The sequence below is a fragment of the Drosophila miranda genome, chromosome 2 (assembly GCF_003369915.1).
Source record: "Drosophila miranda strain MSH22 chromosome 2, D.miranda_PacBio2.1, whole genome shotgun sequence".
NCBI lineage: Eukaryota > Metazoa > Arthropoda > Insecta > Diptera > Drosophilidae > Drosophila > Drosophila miranda.
This window is the reverse complement of record NC_046675.1, coordinates 27,189,792-27,211,184: the sequence shown is the minus strand read 5'-3', so window position 1 is coordinate 27,211,184 and position 21,393 is coordinate 27,189,792. Positions and strand designations below refer to the sequence as shown.

At 45.1% G+C, this 21,393-nt stretch overlaps 2 protein-coding genes across 12 annotated transcripts; one reads left to right on the top strand and one right to left on the bottom strand.

The window, feature by feature from the left end:
* Positions 1-2,366: 2,366 nt before the first annotated feature.
* On the top strand, positions 2,367-10,380 carry LOC108157100 (glutamine--fructose-6-phosphate aminotransferase [isomerizing] 2). 9 transcript variants are annotated; one of them, XM_033389367.1, is made up of 11 exons: positions 2,367-2,576; positions 5,099-5,178; positions 5,238-5,297; positions 5,894-6,091; positions 6,167-6,480; positions 6,553-6,694; positions 6,955-6,981; positions 7,234-7,257; positions 8,575-8,732; positions 8,861-9,700; positions 9,768-10,380. In XM_033389367.1, exons 3-11 carry the CDS (start codon positions 5,291-5,293, stop codon positions 10,140-10,142), a joined length of 2,085 nt encoding a protein of 694 aa, XP_033245258.1. In that variant the 5' UTR covers positions 2,367-2,576; positions 5,099-5,178; positions 5,238-5,290; the 3' UTR covers positions 10,143-10,380. The 9 variants fall into 9 exon arrangements, with proteins under 9 accessions (XP_033245258.1, XP_017144459.1, XP_017144456.1 ...); XM_017288970.2 differs by lacking the exon at positions 5,099-5,178 and having other exon boundaries at positions 8,611-8,732; XM_017288967.2 differs by lacking the exon at positions 5,099-5,178.
* Positions 10,381-17,552: 7,172 nt separating this feature from the next.
* On the bottom strand, positions 17,553-18,359 carry LOC108154582 (mucin-5AC). Of its 3 annotated transcripts, XM_017284886.2 has the most exons (3): positions 18,218-18,358; positions 17,932-18,158; positions 17,694-17,861 (listed from the first exon to the last, which is right to left on the bottom strand). In XM_017284886.2, exons 1-3 carry the CDS (start codon positions 18,315-18,317, stop codon positions 17,790-17,792), a joined length of 399 nt encoding a protein of 132 aa, XP_017140375.2. In that variant the 5' UTR covers positions 18,318-18,358; the 3' UTR covers positions 17,694-17,789. The 3 variants fall into 3 exon arrangements, with proteins under 3 accessions (XP_017140374.1, XP_017140373.2, XP_017140375.2); XM_017284885.2 differs by having other exon boundaries at positions 17,553-18,158; positions 18,221-18,359; XM_017284884.2 differs by having other exon boundaries at positions 17,553-18,158; positions 18,218-18,357.
* Positions 18,360-21,393: the final 3,034 nt, after the last annotated feature.

Below are 21,393 nucleotides of genomic sequence, written 5' to 3'. Positions count from 1 at the left end.
ACGGACGGACAGACAGGGCTCAATCGACTCGGCTATTGATGCTGATCAAGAATATATATAATTTATGGGGTCGGAAACGCTTCCTTCTGGATGTTACACACATACATTTGCACCACAAATCTAATATACCCCAAAACTCATTTTGAGTATCGGGTATAAAAAGCCAAAAAATATTATGTGTACCTTGATTAGCCAACTGGAAATCGCAAAGAATTGCAGTTGTTGCCAAAGTCTAGGCAGTTCTGCGCTTAATTAATTAATTCAGCATTGTACAAGTGGAAACTTCTCAACCGACAACCGAACCCCGATCCAAGCAGACAGCAGCCCCCTTCTGCCGACGAAGCTGGGTGCAAGTAAAAGGTAAGAGGCCGATCCAGCTGCAAGGCCATCCAGACGGGGTCGAGTCTAGACTTCTGGTTACCAATACAACCAACAGCACCACCAACACGCTTAAAACATGCTTTTTTCATTACCAGCAACAAACCAGGCATGTAGGAACTTACAGCGTACGACTGTGCCTGTAAGGCTGTTGGACTGCGTCTAACCCTTTATTTTGGTCATTAGGCATTCGGAATTTCCAAGTACATATTGTGACAAGTGTAGAAAAAGCTGGATATTTTTTAGTTGACAAACATCGCTGACGTGTTCCACAATTGTTAAAATATTTATGTTTGAACAGAATTAGATTCAATAGCAGTACGAGTAAAACCAAGAAATTTGTTTTTTATTGTGTCAGTTACAGCCCAAAGCTCTCGAGAAAGGTTTGAGCATCTACGCCGCTTGCCGCTGCTGCCTCCCATACCTTCTCTGGTCTGGCGGACTGGTTTTCAGCCAGAATGGCCCTACCGGAGGTATCACTTTTCCTCTCGAATGGAAGTCAAGGTCAGCGAATTACGCACGAAGCTGCCATCTGGGAGATCAAGTCAAGTCAACAACATAGTGCTATCGGCGAAAATAACTAGTTCGTGGCGCGGACTGATCCGATCCGATCGGCTGGTTGGGCTTGGCGGTGGCGTTAGAAAAGAAATCATAAATATTTATACTGTCCCGTTGAGACTATTGACGCTCCAAAACCGGTGGCTATGCATGGTGCGGGTCCACATCGACGGCAGCGCATAATTTTCCCATTTCGAACCGGTTTCATTTGGCAACATTTCGTCCGGGACGAGCTGGAGTCTCGCTTTTGTTCGCACTAGTATGAGTAGTTGGTCGCATTTATTTTTACTCATTTCTTTATCAGTGTCGATTCGGCCTCTTTGTGTGGTTAACCAAGCAATCGGTTAAACCGCCGCTTTCCTGCACTCTGGCTGAAAAGGCATTGTGTGCTCGGGGCTCTCACAGGGAATATTCAATACATATGCATCCCCGTTGGTTAGGCATAGGTTGTGACCCTACCAAGTTTTCTGCAACAATTGAAAATCAATTAATTGCTAATTGTTCAGATTAATCATCTGAAAAGCATACAAATAATGTCGTTATTAAAACAATATGAAGTTAATAAATAATGCGACAATGGTTTTTAACTTTAATTATATTACAATGTTACTGACGGGATGGCCCTTATGGCTATTGTCATATTTGCCAATGTTGTTGTTGTTGTTAAACATTTGAACATGCTTTTAGATACAATGCACATTGATTTCACCCTGATTACACGGAATTTATTAATTAAAATTGTGTGCCTCGACAGCGCCTACTCGAGACAGCCCCGAGATGGGTGCCTTCAAAATGCCAAAGTTGACTTCGTTCAATTGGAGAGTGCCAAAACAAGTTTACCGCATGCCCACCCGAAATTCGGCATCATTTACTTCGCGAAAAGGGGGCAAGCATCGACTCCCAAGTGAGATTCAAAACTCTCCACAAACACACATTTTTGTGATAGAGTTTTCCCTATCTCCCCGCTTATCGTTAGCAGGAGCCCTTATGCATGCAGATGAGAGCAGGGAAATCAATGAGATAATATAATATCTTCCTAAAACAACATCTTTTCGTCTTATGCAATGTTGTGGAGAGTACACAGGTACTTATCATCGCAACGTGGCGTATGCGCGATAAACATAATCTGATCTGGCTGGAAGTTTGTTTTGATTCAGTCCACCCACATATCTAGCTCAGTAGAATAGTTATGTCTCCATAGCCCGAATGATGGGAGAGTTTTCAGATTACACATTTTTCCGAAGAGCAACGTCGCGCTCTCTGCCCGTTCCAACGGCATCGGCAACGGCCACAAAATAAGAATCAGTAACCGCCGAGTGAGTTCGTGAGAGAGTGTGTGCTCGGTCTCGGTCTCGGTCTCGGACTCTTTGACATTAACGATCGTGGTGGATCGGGCCATCGGCTGTGGCAGTGTCAGCTCCGATGCCAGTCTGTTGTCTGCGGCCTATAAAAGAGGCACATTTAGAGCGCGTTGCTTTCCGAAGTGAGCTCAGTGTTAATTCGATAGCAAAGTTGGCTAGTTGTGTGAGCGTACCCCGACCGATCCGATCCGAACCGAGCCATTGCCACAGCCACAACCAGTTACGCCGCCCAGTCAAAGACAGGCAACTCGACTCGAGAGCCAACTCAAAGCTGTTCATGTGAGTTCAACACAAGTGATGTGGTCCCTGCCCCCAAACAGCAGGGGGATTAGTGGAGTTGGACGACAGGTGAAGGGAACAGAGCAAAGAAAGTGCGGGCGTCTATTAAAAATTCGTGTTGCAAGACGACACCTGCTTGTACCTCCCTGCCCAGAGTGGTTGACGCGATGCGACGCGGAGCGCATTCCAATCGGAATTCGGAGTACTGTGACATTGCCAGTTTCGTTGTGGCTGTGGCCGGTGCCAGCGCTGCAAACTCTAATTGAATTATCGTAAATACTTGTAGGACTATCAAATCAACAAATACACATACAATACCAGAGCCGAGATGGTGTTGGGCAACACAAAAACCCGCTTGAAAACCCAAATTGCGGTCAAAATTCGTTTGTTCCTCTTATGTAAAATACCTGTTCGACCTGCCGGCGGTGATTGGTCTGCCACTGCCGTTAGCTAAAGCAAAGGGAAAAACAATCAAAATCTAAAAATAACCAAAAAAAGGCGATTTCAAAAGGCAACTCCCACCCAAGTGGCAGACCAGCGGCGACCTATTTCTCGATATATTGCGCGTGCATGGGCATGGTCTCAGGCTCAGCCACCACGAAATGCAAACACAACTGCAAAGCCAAGCCAAGCTGTGTTTACAAAGCAAAGTAAGCGGCCTGTCCTGGGCCAAAACAAGGCGATGGCCCGGCGACAGGGCGTTGCCGATTGCTATTTCCATGTGAATTACATTTGAATTTTCCTTTAATTGCAAGTACTGCTTCGACCTCTTCATGTTTGTTATCGACACAGATGCACAAACACAGCAGTAGGTCTATTTATAGTTTCCCGCCGTGTTGAGGCGAAAGTAATGGGCTGATAACTGCCTTCTTGGTTCCCATTAAATTGATATAATTTCCGCGAACTGTCAATCGTAATGCTGAAGTGTGTGACGATCAAGCATTGCCAAAGCTAAATGCGTTGAAAAGCTGTACACAATATTCGATACATCATTTATGGAACATTACTTACGGCCTGCAAACATTGCTATTGTTTGCAAAAACCAAACTATTTTATGTACAATATTTATGTAAATACGAGTATGTGGCGCACACAGGTACATACATTCAACAAACGCTTTATACCCCATGGGTGGTAGCGTCCGTTCTAGTGCTGTTGAAAATGACTTCTACTGAAGAGCTCTTGTTTCCGCTTTGGTGCAAGTACTGGACGGCAATACATCCTCAATTCGATTGATACATCCGTGTTGGAAAGCCATCTTTTTGGCCTTAGAGTCATATAAGTGTTTATCTACTGTCTACGATCACTATCAAATCGTAAGTGTGCTCTTAGGGAAACAACAAATAGTGTCGTAAATTTTAGTTGTCTGCCTTTGGAGTTTGTAACTTTTTATTGCGGGGTAAGGCTTCCTTTGTCGCTGACTTTCCGCCTTTAAAATTTCTTTGGGCCGGGCATCTTAGCTGTTGGCTTTCGCATTCTGTGGAAGTGGAAGAGAGGAAGCAGTCTGTTTGCTTTGATAAGGCGATAAGAACGCGTTTAATATTCTTGACAAATGCCGACATCGGGCCAAATGATTCATAATCTTAGCTAGCGCTGAGATTTATTTACGCACAGATGTACTGTGTGTGAGTGTCTCAGAGGCACTTTCGAATGATATCAACCTGCAATTGTACGATTCGAGTGAATTTCCGGATTGTACAGTGTAACCATTGTAACAGTATCAACAAAACAATTGATATAGTCAATACATATGTACGTATGTTCGACAGTTTTACCCCCTGATAAAATTTATAGCGCAAATGTGCTGTAAATATAAAACTAAGCGCTTTGAATCTCCTCCGATAATGATGGTATGAAGACAGTTAGCAATGCTCCTAAAGACACTGAAACCACATTCTGATGTGGCATCGCGCTTTTCTTATTCTGCCTGCAATAATTATCCAATAATTAGACAATTCGTTTGTATGATCCATTGAAGGCTTGATGGGGCTTATATTTCCTCTACTCACTGGCAGTCGAGGCTTCACTATGGCTGCGATGGCAGTTTGCGAGGCCGCGTGGCAGTACACGGACGCGGACCCAAAGAAGGTTTCTCGCGCTCCAACTGCTCCTCCAACCCCCTCCCCCAGTGAAGCACTTGCACGCATAAGGATTGGGCTAGAAAAAAGGCCACGGAGCAGACCAGAATGGAGCAGGTAGTGTAGTCTGTATTCAAGAATCTGGAATATTGAATACAAGAAATTGCCATTTGCGGCAACTGAAGCGAGCAATCATTCAAGTGCTGGAGTAGCGAGGAGGCCGCCGGGAGGGGAATGAGAACTAAAACTGGAACTGAAACTAAAACAGAGACAGATCCAGTGGAGTAGCGAAGTCAATGGCAAGTGAGAGCAACCAGTTGATAACAAACACATACTGGAGCTTGAAACTATGCTCAGATATCCGCATTTGTTTGGAAACTCTCACCTATTCGCATACTCACGTACTTACAACGTTCATACATCTATTACGTTTGTCATTATAAGCCCTCGTAAGAATACACTTTCGGACTTGGAGTATTTACAGCCATCAATTAATAAAAATTAGTATCCACATATATACATATGTATGTAAAAGGTACATTGATTTGTTTCGGTCATCAAACCATGTCTTTTTTTATTACAGATACCCTCTGGAACGTACTCCGCAACTTCATCAGATAACCTGTTACAAAAATCATGTGCGGTAAGTAACTGAAGTGTGCGATGAAAAGGCATTCCATGAGAATTGGATCATTGATTCATGATTCAGCATTATGTATACTGGAAAGATTCGCATTCTCAGAACAACGAACTGCTGGACAGACATCCTTGAATCATTAAAATTTAAGCGCAAGTTTACATCTGGGCCAGCGCCAGCCCAGATCTCGACTTGAAACCTATTGCGCAACGTCCGTGGACGTCGATGGCCTTTCTCCGAATATGCCCAAAAAATACCTCAAGTGACCGGCCCGATGCCGATGCCGATCTCGATCTCGATCCCGGGCTCCAAGTCCGAGTCGAAACTGGTTTCTTGGCTGACATGCAAATTTCCTCACAACTGGTTGGGCCTGGGTCCCCCCCGCTCGATTGGCCTGGCTCTTGCCAAATGTGTTTGCTGCAACTTAACTTTTCTTTATTCATACACATATGCAAACTTGTATGTATGAAGAATTGTACCAACGTACATAGTATGCATAGTATAGAGCAAGGCTTATGTGAAAGACCAATGCTGTGGGGCATTGGTTGTAGTGTGCAAAGCAATGCATTTATTCAAAGAAATTCTACTTATTCCACCTGCAGGAATTTTTGCGTACCTTAATTACTTGACGCCCAAGTCCCGCCTGGAGGTCCTGGATCTGCTGGTCACGGGCTTGAAGCGTCTGGAGTACCGTGGATATGACTCGACAGGCGTTGCCATCGATTCACCGGACAGCAAGAATATTGTGATGGTTAAACGCACGGGCAAGGTTAAGGTTCTGGAGGATGCCATTCTAGAGCGTAAGTATGCCGGTCAATGAAGGATAGTCATAGCAGTTTCCTAATTGGACTGCGGCTCGAATTGGGTGCTTTCAGACTTCAGCGGTGGCGAGTACAGTGAGCCGGTGATGACCCACATCGGAATCGCGCACACCCGCTGGGCCACGCACGGCGTGCCTTGTGAGCGAAACTCGCATCCGCACCGGTCAGACGAGGGAAACGGATTCGTCGTGGTCCACAACGGCATCATCACCAACTACAACGACGTGAAGACCTTCCTGGCCAAGCGTGGCTACGAGTTTGAGTCCGACACCGACACGGAGGTGTTCGCCAAGCTGGTGCACCACCTGTGGAAGACGCATCCCACCTACTCGTTCCGTGAGCTGGTCGAGCAGGCTATTCTGCAAGTGGTAAGTGTGTGGAGATAGTCGCGATAGTCGGTTCCGTTCCGCTTGATTTATCACTCTTTATCACTCTTACAGGAAGGTGCCTTTGCCATTGCCGTGAAGTCCAAACACTTCCCCGGAGAGTGTGTGGCCTCGCGCAGGAGCTCCCCCCTGCTGGTGGGCATCAAGACAAAGACTCGTCTGGCCACGGATCATATTCCCATTCTATATGGCAAAGGTAATTGGTCTATGACTTGGACTTGACGTGCCACTGCCCTACCGTTCTCTGTCGCTGTCAGCACACACCTTTCCTCATGAGCAATATCCTTTGTCTTGTCTTCTATCTCTATGTAAATAACTGTCTGTGTCAAATGTGCTCGTTCCTTCGTAATAACCAACGCCGCTCGTTCCTGCCGACACTCTTGAACTCTGTGTGTATCGGTACCACCCACTCTCCGACTCTTCCGCCCTGTCTGTGGTGCCGATGCCGACCCGTAGATGACAAGAAGCTGACCTCCGATCAAGGTAGTCCACTGACTTGCCCCTTAAGCTTATCAATCCCAATAATCTTCAGGTACTGGGCGCTCTGTTAACTACTATAAACCAAACTAACAAAAACCAAGCTTGCCTTCCTCGTACAATACTCGTATATGACTAATACAATCTCATACGTCGCCTCTCCTCTTGTCTCTCTTCCATTCCCATTTGTATATCTTACCACTCCACTGAACTCCGGTAATTATATAACACTTTGTTTTTTCTCTCGCATTCGTTTAGACCCCGACTCCGGCAAGCCCCAAGGTAACTACAATTTTAAATACTTTGATTACGCAAATACGAAATACTCGCACACTTGCTTGCTTGGTTCTGGTCGGATTCCGGTGGTTAGACTTAGACTTAGACTTAGGCCACCCACCCCTTGCCTACCGTTTGCCCAATGCTGGCTCAGATTCCAATGAATTCTTTGAATTTTTAGGGGATCAAATAGTTGGCAAGAGCGCTCGTTTTAGTTGTTTTTTCTCTTTTTTTTGGTAATATTTTGTTCATATTGAATATTTATTTATCCGTTTAGCCGTACATTCGTACAAATTCCGACCAAATTATATTTATAAAATTGCAAGGAGAGTCTTGAAATGTCTTGTCGGTAAACTGAAGTCTGTGCACATTCCATAAGCTGTCTGCATTTCGTTTTCCATCCGATGGCAGGGGAAATGGGAATGGGCAAAGGATTTAAGCGAAACTCTTTAACTTTGAAGGCTTTGAATACGAGAGCTTAATATCTTAAGGTGAATTCCGACGCAAAGTGAAAGGGAATGAGTTTTTGTTGTGTTTTTAATACGTAGGCTGTTCAATCATTCAGATTCATTTTCAAAGTATATTTAAGCCAAAACTGAATCACTATCTGCACGCACAGTACGCAAAAGTAACATATACAAGTATACAAGTCACAACTAAAATGGATTCGATATGTATATGTGTGTATATATATCTATATGTATATGTACCGAAAGTTATCCTTTTCAGGACTTACACTTCATACCATCGCACTGATGCTGAAACTACATTTATTAGGGGATATTATTGAATGTAATGCTGTTCCATTTCCGCAATGATATTAGAAATAGTTTCACTTGGCAACTAAATGGAAGCCGAGCTAGAAATGGGGGTTGCTTGGTGGCGGGCTTGCGGGAGGCGGCGCGATATCTGTGGGCAGCGAGATGCGAATGCAATTCTTGATATGACGATATTGATGATATTTCCACGTATTTATTTTCGTTTCCCCACTCCGCTGACTGCCCCTCTCGCAAAACTCATTCCCAACACAAACACACAATGCCACAAACACTCCCACATACACGCCACAATGCACGCATTTCCACCGCCATCGCCTTGTCCTGTCTCGTCATTCATTGCGCTGGTGGACTGGAACTGCAACACAAAACGCAAAACGCAACACGCAACACGCAAAACGCAACGCCATCAATGCCATCGCCACCGCTGTATCGCAACTGTCCTGGTACGGTCCGCGTAAATGCTACTACACTCGCCCTGCAACTGTTACTGCAACTGCAACTGAATCTATGTCAACGCCATCGCCATGCCAAATTAACCAAATAGATATTCGTCCTCATGGACAAACTCGTGAATTGCCAGTGTTGCCGCGCTCAGACAGCACCTCAGAGTTCATGCCGCTGGAGGAGAAGGAGGTGGAATATTTCTTTGCCTCGGATGCTTCAGCCGTGATTGAGCACACCAACCGGGTCATCTATCTGGAGGTAAGATATGAAACTATTTTTGAATGTTAAAGTGCATCAACTGAGCTGCATGAAAAAGTTCTGATGTGTTTCTTGTAGTCTTTTTTGTACGGGCCTAAACGTGATGGAAATACTTAATATATTCACAGGACGACGATGTAGCCGCAGTTCGTGACGGTACATTGAGCATCCATCGTCTAAAGAAGAGCCTGGATGATCCGCACGCACGTGAAATTACCACCTTGAAAATGGAGATTCAGCAGATCATGAAAGGAAACTATGACTACTTCATGCAGAAGGAGATCTTCGAGCAGCCGGACTCAGTGGTCAACACAATGCGAGGTCGCGTCCGCTTCGATGGCAACGCAATTGTGCTGGGCGGCATTAAGGACTATATTCCGGAAATCAAGCGCTGTCGTCGCCTTATGCTGATCGGATGTGGAACATCGTACCACAGTGCAGTGGCCACCCGACAGCTGCTTGAGGAGCTGACCGAGCTTCCTGTCATGGTGGAGCTTGCCTCCGACTTCCTGGACCGCAACACGCCCATTTTCCGCGACGATGTGTGCTTTTTCATCTCGCAGTCCGGCGAGACAGCTGACACTCTGATGGCGCTGCGGTACTGCAAGCAGCGAGGAGCTTTGATCGTCGGCATCACGAACACAGTGGGCAGCAGCATTTGTCGCGAATCACACTGCGGCGTGCACATCAATGCCGGTCCAGAAATCGGCGTGGCCTCGACAAAGGCCTACACCTCGCAGTTCATTTCGCTGGTGATGTTCGCGCTGGTCATGTCCGAGGATCGGCTATCGCTGCAACAGCGTCGCCTCGAGATCTTGCAAGCGTTGTCCAATCTCGCAGACCAGATCCGAGAGGTGCTCAAGCTCGACTCCAAGGTTCAAGAACTGGCCAAGGATCTCTACCAGCACAAGTCCCTGCTGATCATGGGCCGCGGCTACAATTTCGCTACCTGCCTAGAGGGCGCTCTGGTAAGTAGCTCCCCCATGGATGTCGATTTTTCTCGTTATCATATCCATACCCTTGCACCCTTAACAGAAAGTGAAGGAACTTACTTACATGCACAGTGAGGGCATCATGGCCGGAGAGTTGAAGCACGGTCCCCTAGCTCTGGTCGACGGCTCCATGCCAGTCCTGATGATCGTGCTGCGCGATCCTGTGTACGTCAAGTGCATGAACGCTTTGCAGCAGGTCACCTCTCGCAAGGGCTGCCCGGTGATCATCTGCGAAGAGGGCGATGAGGAGACAAAGGCCTTTTCTTCCCGCCACTTGGAAATTCCCCGCACTGTCGACTGCCTCCAAGGCATCCTCACCGTCATTCCCATGCAACTGCTCTCATATCACATTGCCGTTCTGCGGGGATGCGACGTCGACTGTCCTAGAAACTTGGCCAAGTCTGTGACGGTGGAATAATAACCATTCATGGGATCACGATCACCCAATATACTTCAACAACTTGTGCGCCCCTTTGCCAGGCGACCATTTGGACTCCTACCATAATAATCTCCACACATATTGGCATAGACATTCATGCGAGTATCGCGTCGTTGCACACACCATTTGTACTACATCTCAAACACTTTTACACATACAATTGTACTCATCGAGATACAGACCATCAGACAATCATTAAATTGAAATTTTTCGTTAATTGATGTTCAAGTTATTTTTCAAACAAAGATATTCCTGGTTTGGAGCATGTAATGGTGCTCGAACAGTTGTATAAATTGAATACAAAATCTCCGTTAAGGTAGAGATGATTGTGGTTTCAGAAACTAATCAATGGCATCAACCGCGGCGAAAGAAGCTTTAATGAAATGGAATTTTAAATTGGATGACATAAAAACGAATGTGTGCCACAAAATAACGCACACTCGTACACAAAAACAGTTCGTAGCTTACATATGTACATGAAAGGACACGATGTTAGGGGTGCGTGGCGATTTGGCTCCACTCACTTTTCTTTTATGCGAAACTTCGGTGGTATCGCTACTAAACGGTTATGGCTTCCAGACCAGCCAAGCCCTGCACCGAAAACCCCGACTAAGGTCAAACAAATACTAACGAATAAATGGAAAATATAAAGTACCAACTCTCTTCAGCTTCGAACCCACCACCGGTCGGACCTTATCACTCCAATAGCCATTGGCATTTCCATCGCCAGGTACTTGAACGCCAGGTAAACGGCGCAGACGTCTCTCTCAAAATTGGGAGAGAAAGGTAGGGAATTTACCTTTTATTTCCTATTCGGCTACCGCAGAGTGTATAATCTAGATTAAGCACTCGCACTCCTGAAAGCAGACGCAGACAGCAGACACAATTGGATCTCCGCCAGAACATCCTCGAGAACAGAGAGGTTGGGCAGTAAGGCAGCCTGGCAGGCATTGCGTTATTTTGTCTGGAGCCAGAGGGCCTCGAAATATTTAGGTTGATGTTTCCAGAGAGGACTGAGCCGAATACTCGACGCCTTTAAGTGTATTGTTTTTTCTGGGATAATGGGTTCGTTCTCGTATATTATTGGTAATTCCTATCCGAATACAGGGGCAGTTGAAAGATTGCTCAAACTGAGGCCAGATTTGAAACAAGCGTGATTTGAATCGATTACAATTTATCTAGGTCAGGAAATTAATAAGAAGTTAGTAAGAAAGTGTTCCCGGCGTCTCTGCTGATGAGAAAGTTCTACAGAATTGAACTACGTTTCGTTCAAAGTTCATTTACCTGTTTAAATATTATCTAGGCGGATGTAGGCTAACAGAATATTCGCTTAAAGAGCTTTTCAATCCATTATCTTTCATCAGATGCTGGACACACTGCACTTTCACTGAACTGCTTTCGCTAGCTTTGTTATAAGATAAACCGCACACTGTGCCAAGACTAAATTGTACCCTCAAATATTATTAGACACCCTTTGATGCAAAGTTGATATTTCAGAAGAGTTTCAGAACCTAACACTCCTTTTAGGGCTTTGCAAGGTGGCTGAATGGTTAATTGACTCATCCCCTGTCAATGGATATGGATGTGCGCGAGGATTTTGGTAAGGTCTGAGCTGTCAGAGCATTAGGTGGGGATTAACGTGTGCGCGGGCGAAATTGAATTGACTTGAATTTTCGAATATTTATTGCAGCACCCTGCCTCCGAGCCAGCCATGTGGAAAACCATCTGGTAATTGGTTTCAGATTGCTTCTAGTTTGGCGGACTTACCGAATGCCAGTATGAAAAGGGCCTGCATTGCCAATCCCATCCCTACCGCCATCCCTACCGCCCAGCAATGGCGGACAGAAAAAGTTTGAAGAAACTCGTGGCTATAGTACATTCCGGTAAATTGTTGCGACCCAAGCCCAGCCATTGCATTCGGGCAGCTCAAAGCCCGCTTCCGCTTGTCCGACGGTGTGAAAATGAAACGGAAACATATTTATGCATTTCCCGACGAGAGAGAGAGAACTTTTAGAACTGCTATCAAAACACGTTCAGGTAATAACATAAGAAACTTTTATCTCGTCCTAGTCGTGGCTATTGCCTTGCCCTGCCTGAAGTCCCCCTCCATGTCGTTGACGTTGTTGTTGTCGCCGTCGCCGTCGTCGTAGTCTCGAAAGTCGGCAGCACGTTCTACTTATTTCTTCAATTGCCTCATTAGGAGCTGCACTGCATATCCGGATTATGCGGCAATTGCCGTTGCCGTTGCCATTGCCATTGCCATTGCCTGCTTACTTTTCAATGTGTGCTCATCTTTTTCGTTTAAAGCTTCCGTGACCCCAGCATATTCCAAATTGAGGGGTTTTCACAATTTTCGTAATTGTATATTCTTAAGTCAAATGTTGTATTGCTTGCTGTAGATAACTCTTCGCTGTTGTGTTGGAAACCTCGTCTCACTGGCCAAAAACCCATTTAGTTTGTGATATGATAGTGCGTGTATCCATAAATCACGGATCGCTTGTCGACTTTCTGCTACATACTCGTTTTCGTGCTCGTACTCGTATGGCGGGAGTCCCTCAATTGATTGAGACTTGTGTGTGCGGTTGGATTGAATGGGGAGAAGGCGCAGGAGTCAGAGCCAGAGCCAGTCTATCCGTTTGATGCCCTTGATTGGTATCAAATGGAGCGAGGCTTTACGCCTTGGCTAATACTTCATGGGCTCTGGGGGATTTGTATCCCGGCATTTTCGAGACGTCAACGCCAGATGCCAGAGTGTCAATTTACTACCCGAGTTAACGTCAACAGTCGAGTCGGGTGCTCCAGCTCCAGTTCCAGCTTTACCGCCAGCTCCACCGCCAGCTCCACCTCCAGCTCCATATCCAGCTCAAGCTCAGAGCCGGTTTCGATATCGATTGAGGTTTCTCGATGATTACAACAGTGGAGAGTCAATTTGCGCAAATTATACTCGACACGTTCGTGGGCGCTCTGCGCAGGGAATACTCGTATCTCACATGCGTGCCTGATGGCCTGGATCTGGACGTCGTGCCAAACGTGTCCACACTTTGGACAGCAACGGGCGGGGGTCGGTGGGATACGCACTACTTTCGTTGGGTTTCCATTTCCATAGCAGGTGAATGTTCCTCGGGGACTGTGACAAATGCTTTCGAGAGTCCCAGAGACCCCAGCCACCAACGGGGAAGTGGGGAACAAACTGGCAACAAACGGAAAGTTCGGACAGCACTCTGAAATTATCTCTGGAGGAAAGATAATTGAATATATTTGCAAAGTTATCTCATTTCATTCGCCCGACTATGAGTGCTGCGCGTAAACCCGTTTTAAATATGCAACAAAAAGTTGGCAAAGTTCTTTCCAAAATAACTTTCGTCCTGCCGGGTCCGGAACGGGAATGGGGATGGGAATGACAATGGGAATCAGAATGGTTCTGACAACGTGTGGGCGCCTTTCTCAGTGTCCTTGGCTTCGTTGGAAACCAGAGGAAGTGGAAGTCTTCGAGGGATCAGGTCTAACCTAGCTAGGACACAGTGCTTGACTGCGTTTGGGCCTGTGAAAACTTGTAGAGCCATGAATGAACTTGTTGGGCATGAGGCTTTTTAAGTTTATTCGTGCCACCTGAGAATAGAAAGTTGCGCCATAAAATCAAATCAAAACAATTCAAACGATAATTGTTATGTTTTATGATTTTATTCATGAGAAAGAAAGCCAACGAACAGACCCACAAAATGGCGTCCAGGCAGTGAGATTGGAAAACTTCCTGGCAGCGAAAATTACTCCTGCCACTCCTGCATGCACGGGGGAGTCCTCTTGTCTTGATGATTGGCACTCCCCCAGAGCTAGAATAGCCGAAGTTGAATAATCGCGTTCCCCGGCCAAGAAATTATTTTCAGATCTCTTAATTTTTCCGTATATGAGCCCAAGAGAGCGTGGCATGGCGCGTGGGGCACATACGCAGGTACAGCCTTCTCCACTTTCACACATATGTATATTTACCCATACAAGTAGCATTATATGTACTCGTACTTTGGAGCATCTGTCTGCTTGCAGCTGGCACTGGGCTGGGGTTTTCCGCTTCAAGTCAGTCGGTCGTTTCCGTCAGTTCTGCTCTCAGGCTCCCATGCAGCGGCAACCGCGTATCTGGTAACGGGGCTGGGAGCTGGAGTTGTGGGCTAAAACGCACAAGCAGGTTATTTGCAATTCCAACGCAAATTTTGAAACCACTGCGCGCTCAGAGCCGTGAAACGAACGCATTTCGAAACAGCGGTGCCGAGTAGCATAAACAAAGGGGCCAAAAACGAGGAGAAGAGCACAAAACTATACGAAAATACATTCTAAAGTATTCGGCGGTTTTCTGGCGGATGCAGACAGAAGTAGACACTCGCAGTCAGACACGACATCCGCGTCCACGTGCCAGCTGTGGCTGCCGCAGCTCGAAACAGTTCCATGGCTCCATACTGCTACACTGCGAACGGCGAGTACGCCCCGCGATGCCACACAAACTCTTATAAGAATAATGTCGCTCACACGCGACGTTGCCCCGTTGGCGCTAATATTTTGTCGAACTAATGAACCGTGCCGCGACGCCATGTGCGTAGGTAGCCACTTTCAACAAGTGGGGAGGAGAAGGCCCAACGTGCTGTTGCTCCCCTGTGTTTGCTCACACTCTTGCTACACACACATGTACGTACGTGGGTGTGGGTACACAGCACACCTACTCGTCTCCGTACAGCCAGGACTGTCGGAAGCAGCGGCATGCAAACATATTTATGTGGGCACGTGCTGCTGCATGTCTCCTCCGAATTTGACATACCACCATCCTTGCAGACGGGAGGGGTCCGCCGGGCCCGGGCCGGGCCGCTGCCTCTGTGCCAGTATGTACATGTACTTCTGATGCTTGTTGTTCCCGCGGCCCGAGGCTCAACAGCGTGGGGTGGGCGCACGGTGGGGGTGGGTGACAAATAACTTTCGACACATGATGCCACAATACTAGCCATGAATTCCATTACCCGCATGCCGCAAAAAACAAGGTTTTTGACATTGAGGAATTTCTATAAAAAATCTTTTTAATATATGTATTTGCTCGATAAATTGGATTGGATTCTATAACGATGGCTGTAAAAACCCCTACACCCCTTTGTCTTTTGAAATATGAATCTATCAGCATCACGTCCTTCAAAACTTCATATTTTCACCTTTTTATACCCGGTACGCGAAAAATATGGGTGTATTCGATTTGTGGCGGAAGTGGATGTATGTAACACACAGGCCCCATAAAGTATATATGTATATTTTGATCAGCAGCAATAGCCGAGTCGATATAGCCATGTCTGTTGTATACAGCCTCTTGTGATATCACACTGTTACAAGTATTTCAAAGGACACAAAGATAGAAAATACGAGAAAAAATACGAAGATATGAGAAAACCAACGCAGAATCATAGAGAATGACCATATCTAGCAGATAGACAAATCTGGATCTGATCGGATTATTATTTTAGTCAGAAGGAACAAATAAAATTTCAACGGCTCCAACGCGCCTTTGGCGGAGGGGTCTGTACTGGCTGAGTATCGGCTTTATACTCGATACAATTGTATGTAGAGTCGCGGCCCTAGCTGCGACTTACAACATTCCCGCTCGCTTTAAATAAAATTGTATTATTAAATAACTCTAGCCCATTGACATTGAGTCTTTGAAATTGCGTCCAAAAAAACTCCACTCCTTAAATAATGTATTTAGCTTTTTGATTGTTTAAATAATCCTACATACGTACAATCCTTAATTATGAAAAACATCATTCTGCGAATCAAAATCAAGGACCTGCATCCTATAGGCGTAAAGAGTTATCCGTTTCTCTATAACTCCTGAGCAGAAACACACTTTCGCTGAATCTCTGAAGGCTTGGAACATTAAATAGATTTATTACGACAAAGTGGATTTTAGCATAAATCAGATTGTCCATAAGGAATGTCAGGCTCGGGTTTTTACAAGACTGTAATAGATAATTCCAGCGTTAATGCAACACACACTGGAGGTGTGTCCTTTCATTCCGCACTACCACTACCCGTGCATGGAGCAGTTTTGAGCCATAAAATATTTACGAATGGCGAGAAGCTTTTCAGTATTTGTACTTGGTTTACGGCCATCGTAAATTGGGTGAGCATAAAGCACTCACATCGAAACACATTTAAGTGAAGCCCTTAAAACAATTCGCCCTAATGGGCAAGACGGCAGAGACGTAGTGCGTCAACCAGACGCCGACCGATCGCTCCAGCAAAAGAAACGAAGCTCCGCCCCCAACCCTCATCGCTAACCACGTGCTCCCCAAGGTCGCTTTGTTGAAGGACATGTGTACATATTTCTGTTAGTTTACTTGCAGCGCCACCAAACTCGACATTCAACTCGATTGCCACAAGACACGTGGCAACTGGCAGTCGGTCTAGAAGCTCTCGCCTAATGGCTTCATAATTTCCAGAGCTGATTTGGCAAGGGCCAACATTCGATGGCTTAGGTCTTAGGTTAACTTGTATATTTATGGCTGTGTTATCAGATCCCAGAGCACAACATTCGTGCCAGTGATATATGAGACGAAATCTAGTTGTAAATCTAATTTTGGCAACTAACGCTAAGAGATCTTTTTAATCATTTAAACACGGACTAAATACTGAACACTCTCTTTAATACTGCTAATAATGTTCATCGGCCCTATAATGGATATATATAAACTCGTAAGGTATTCGATGTTAACTGAAAAAGCTCAATATCAATATCGAAAACATTCCATGGAAAAACAAAAGCCAAAGCTATAACGCGAACAAACGCAATCGAGTTGAACATGAGTTGCTTAATTTGTACTACGACTAGCGCAGTAGATCGGATATTCACTAGTAGCTCTGCACGGCATACAGTTTTGTTTCGTTTAGTCAGAATGCAGATCTTGAGATCTAAGTCTTGGGTAATCCAAGTTATTCTTGATTTATGTCTGAGCCTGTCTAACACAGAAGAAGAACACAAAAGAAGAACTTTCGTGTTTGCAGTTTTGAATCGAAGTGGTTCTGCCGGTTGATGGCCTTGAAACACTGTTTTATTTGTAGCAACAGTAACCTCCAGAGAATTGGTGCACGCGTTAGAATCTGTCTACTAATCTGTATAAGCGCGGCTGGGTATAGTTAATATTTATTTTGTGGGTCCATCTTCTTCTTACAGATACCGGTTTTTATGCTAATTTTTAACCAGCAAGGCGGAAAACCACTCGGCAGACTGCGGACGCACAGAGCAACCCATTGTCATTATCGTCAATGTGCGACTAGTTTGGAAACACTTCCGCGACGAATAAAGCTAAGGCTGACGGCAGAAGTGCCACAAAATTCCTCTCACTCACAAAAATATTCACAGAATTAACTCAATGGAGGCATAAAGTTTACTCTGGACGGAACACAATTAAGACTAAGCTTTAACATTTAAGCGCGGATGCTGAGGTACATATATTCAGATTTAGGCAAGAGAAGAAGGCAAGTAATAGGTGCCTACTGTGCTGGAGACAGGGCTGGGCGTCGGAGACGTATAGGAGTAGCCGGATGGCGCTCTCGTCGTGGAGCTGATCTCTGGCAGCGCGGTGGTGCTCTCCCCTGGGATCACTTCTGTCGTACTGGTCGAGGCTGGGCGCCCGGGATGTACTGTGGGCTTTGGCGTTTCGATATCACCTTCTGTTGTTGTCGTGTAGACGGTTTGGGTAGTTTGAGTAGAGCTGTCTTCCGGTGTAAAGTCTGTGTTTACCTCTGTGGTGTGGTGGGTAACTGGCCTCTCCGTCGTTGTAGTGCTGCTTGTAAAGGACACGAATTTGTTGAAACCGAACCCGAAGCCACCACCCGACGACTTGGCCTGCAGCACGCTGTTCAGCAGCTGAATTTTGGTGGATATCAGAGTGGAGATCAGCTGTGTGTTGATGGGCGAGGCCGTCGCCGCACTTGTACGTCCGTAGCTGCCACTGGAACTGAAGGCACCTGAGCGAAGAAAATAGAACGTTACTTTGTGGGGTCCCTGGAACTAACGGCTGGATTACCACTGCTCGGCGCGAACACCTTGATGAAGATCGGCTTAGCATCCGCCATAGTGGCTGCACTGCAAAAAAGCAAAGCCAAAATTGAAATAGTTCTGAGCATGTCGTCTTCTTCCACGTTGTGACTGGCCCCGCGAGACGACATTCTCTTTTATACCGCACGACGACGGACGGGGTCGGTCTCGTCGGAGATGCCGATACCGATGCCGATGCCTCAGATGTTTCTGTTGTCATTTGATGATTATCGCGCGCTTAGGTTTGTGCTGTGAAGTGGCCAAGTGGCTTACAAACATGATTCAACTGGTAAGTATTCGAGTGGTAAGTGGTAGGTAAGCAATCTCATCCAGTAATTTATCGTCACCATGTTGGGCCAACAAGCTGATGTAGAAAGCGAGAGCTTTGACTGACATCCACATCCAAGTTTAGTTGTCAGCACTAGAGCTTATTTGACACCTACTCTACCTTACCTACAAAGAGAACGTAAATATCGAACCAAAACTTCGAGTTTAGAGCTCTATGTCTCTAGTCTTAGATAGCTTCAAGTCAATTAAAAGCTTTCCAAATAAACGAACCACCAATTGTTGTTTCAGTACGTAACTGAGTTGTCTATGTCATGCAAAAATCTTTAGATTCGAAAGGAACTCCAACGGACGAAATCCTACAGTGAAAATCAGAACAAGCCGGAAAGATGTTGGAGCTACATATGTGGGAATCCACATATACATATACATATGTATGTACATATATGCATAAATGGCAAGCAATATTAATAGAAGAATCCCATTTAATAAGTGAGCGCACAGCTAAGCACATTAAAAGCGAATCAGAATCATACCATCCATCGAAAGTCAGAATCCAACCAGAATAGTATGTGCGTTTTGGTTTCTACAGTCAGTTTTGGTACTCTCAACTAAGTACATTTACAACCGAGTCTTTTTAAGCATTTTTTTTTCGACTGTGCTAACATTAAATCCATGATCGCTGGATTTAAAAAGGAGTCCCTATTGGTATTCCCATATGATTATTGTATAGCATACTTTTTTGATGAAAGTAAATTGTCAGAGCTGCGTCCTGGCACTCCAGAGACAAGCTACAGGACCAAGGCATCGTTTTTAAATTGGCAAACCCTCTTGAGATCTGGTTTCACATGACGCAATTATCCACTGGGCAAATATTACCAGCTTATCCAAACTAACTCACATCTACTCGTACGAATGATTGCATATACTTCTTACATATATAAAGGGCAAATAGAATATATGCATAGCACACATACATACGCGGGCCGTGGGCCAGGGCCGGGGCCTTCCATTCTGATTCGGTCGCTTACATATTTATACAATAGACACATAAGTAGTAGTTTTATACTTTACGACAGCCGATGTTTGCCTTAGAGCTCATCCCAATGAGCCAGCCATAATTCGTTACATCATGAGCTCCCACTAGTGGACTCCCTACACCTCCACCCTAAGGTCCGCTAGCACTGGTAAAATATTCAAAGTATTGCCAAACACTTGCCGGCTTGAAGTATTCATGAGTGCCTGCCACACAGACGGCTGTGTGGGTGTATTTATTTATTTGCTGCTGCCAGAATTATATGTTTGCATTCATTTATGCAAACAGCATAGGCCTAAGAACGTGAGTGGGAGTGTGGGGGGCGGTCTGTGCGAGTGCTGGTGCGGGTGTGCACCGTCCATAACAGTAAATTTTTATTGGCAACACTTTGACTCGTAAAGAAAAACGATGGCCACCGCCTATTCTGGTTCATGGTATCCGATACGATACGATACCCTCTTCACAGCCACCATCCTGCCTGATCCGGCCAGCAACGCAGCGGTGGGCTTTTAATAATTTAACCACTACTATTTAGTTTCCATTTCCGCAAAATGCTTTCGTGTTAACGCCTCGAATGCAATAAATAAGCTGGTTCGGCCAACGTTAACAAAACAGCAGCCAAACAACGGCAGGACCACCCCGCCCCGTATGAGGCCCAGTACATGTGGGCGTGCAGAAAGCAAAAGCAAAAGCAAAAACAAATCCCATAATGTTAACTCATAAATATTTCACTTTATTGCGCAACCTCAAACAAGGGTTACTGCCGCTTGAGCGGTGGCGAAGTCAAAAAATGCTTCATAAATTATTGGACGGCTCATACACTAAACATTTTTCTCTTCTGGCGTTTCACAGGACCCCATCGTTCCTGTAAAAGGTTTAAGCATAGGCCGAGCTTCGAACTCTGTAATTCTTGTTGATTTCCATATCGATATTTGCATAGCCGACAGTCGTTTCTCTTTGATTTCCGAGAATTTAATTGTTAGTGGAGAGCTAAGAAGAGGATTACTGCACAGCAGGATGCAATTTATTTGTTTTCGGTTAGTGGGGATCACTGCACTGCACCGTCCATAAGGCCATTGCGCCCACTTTTTTGAGTATATCGTGGCTTTGAGGCTTGGGGTATAGGCCCCGATTTGAGTAGCTTTCGTTTTGTTTTCGAAGTTCACAAATCGCGACAATTAGCTACAATATGCAACAAAAAAGTATGTGAATCGCCTCATTCTTATTTATTTATTTATTTATTATGCGCCAACGGAATCAAAAAAAATCCTTAACTGGCTAGGCTAACTTATTTCTATCTTAACAAATAACAAAAAATAACATTAATACATTCTACTGTACTGTGCTCATGGAATGCAAGACACTACAAATTAAACAAACAAAATGCATTTGTCCCCGCGCGTTGCTTTCAAAATCTAGTTCTTGGAAGAAACATTTGCGAAAAGTTCTTTAAAATACAAAAATAAATGGAGCAATAATTCCTAGTTTCATCAAATAAATGCTATTAAACAAGTACGTAACGACAAATTAAATATTTTAAATAATTAGATAGTCATTTGCGTAGCTAATATAATGCTTTTGTATGTATCCAGTTATGTATTTATCTCATTAAGATAGCTCCAACACGCTCAACCTTTAATGTATGCCATTAAGCATGGATTTTTTTCTTATTCTAGCTATACTTAATAAAGAAAAGCCAACTTGATTAATTTGTTAACCACCGGAGTCGGCACCCAAAAGAAGGATTCTCTTGCTTTTATAGTCCTTGGAAAATAGACGACAAGCAAGTCTTTCAGTCTCGGTGTATTCGGTGTATCCCTTCTGGCTATTACATACTCGTCTTT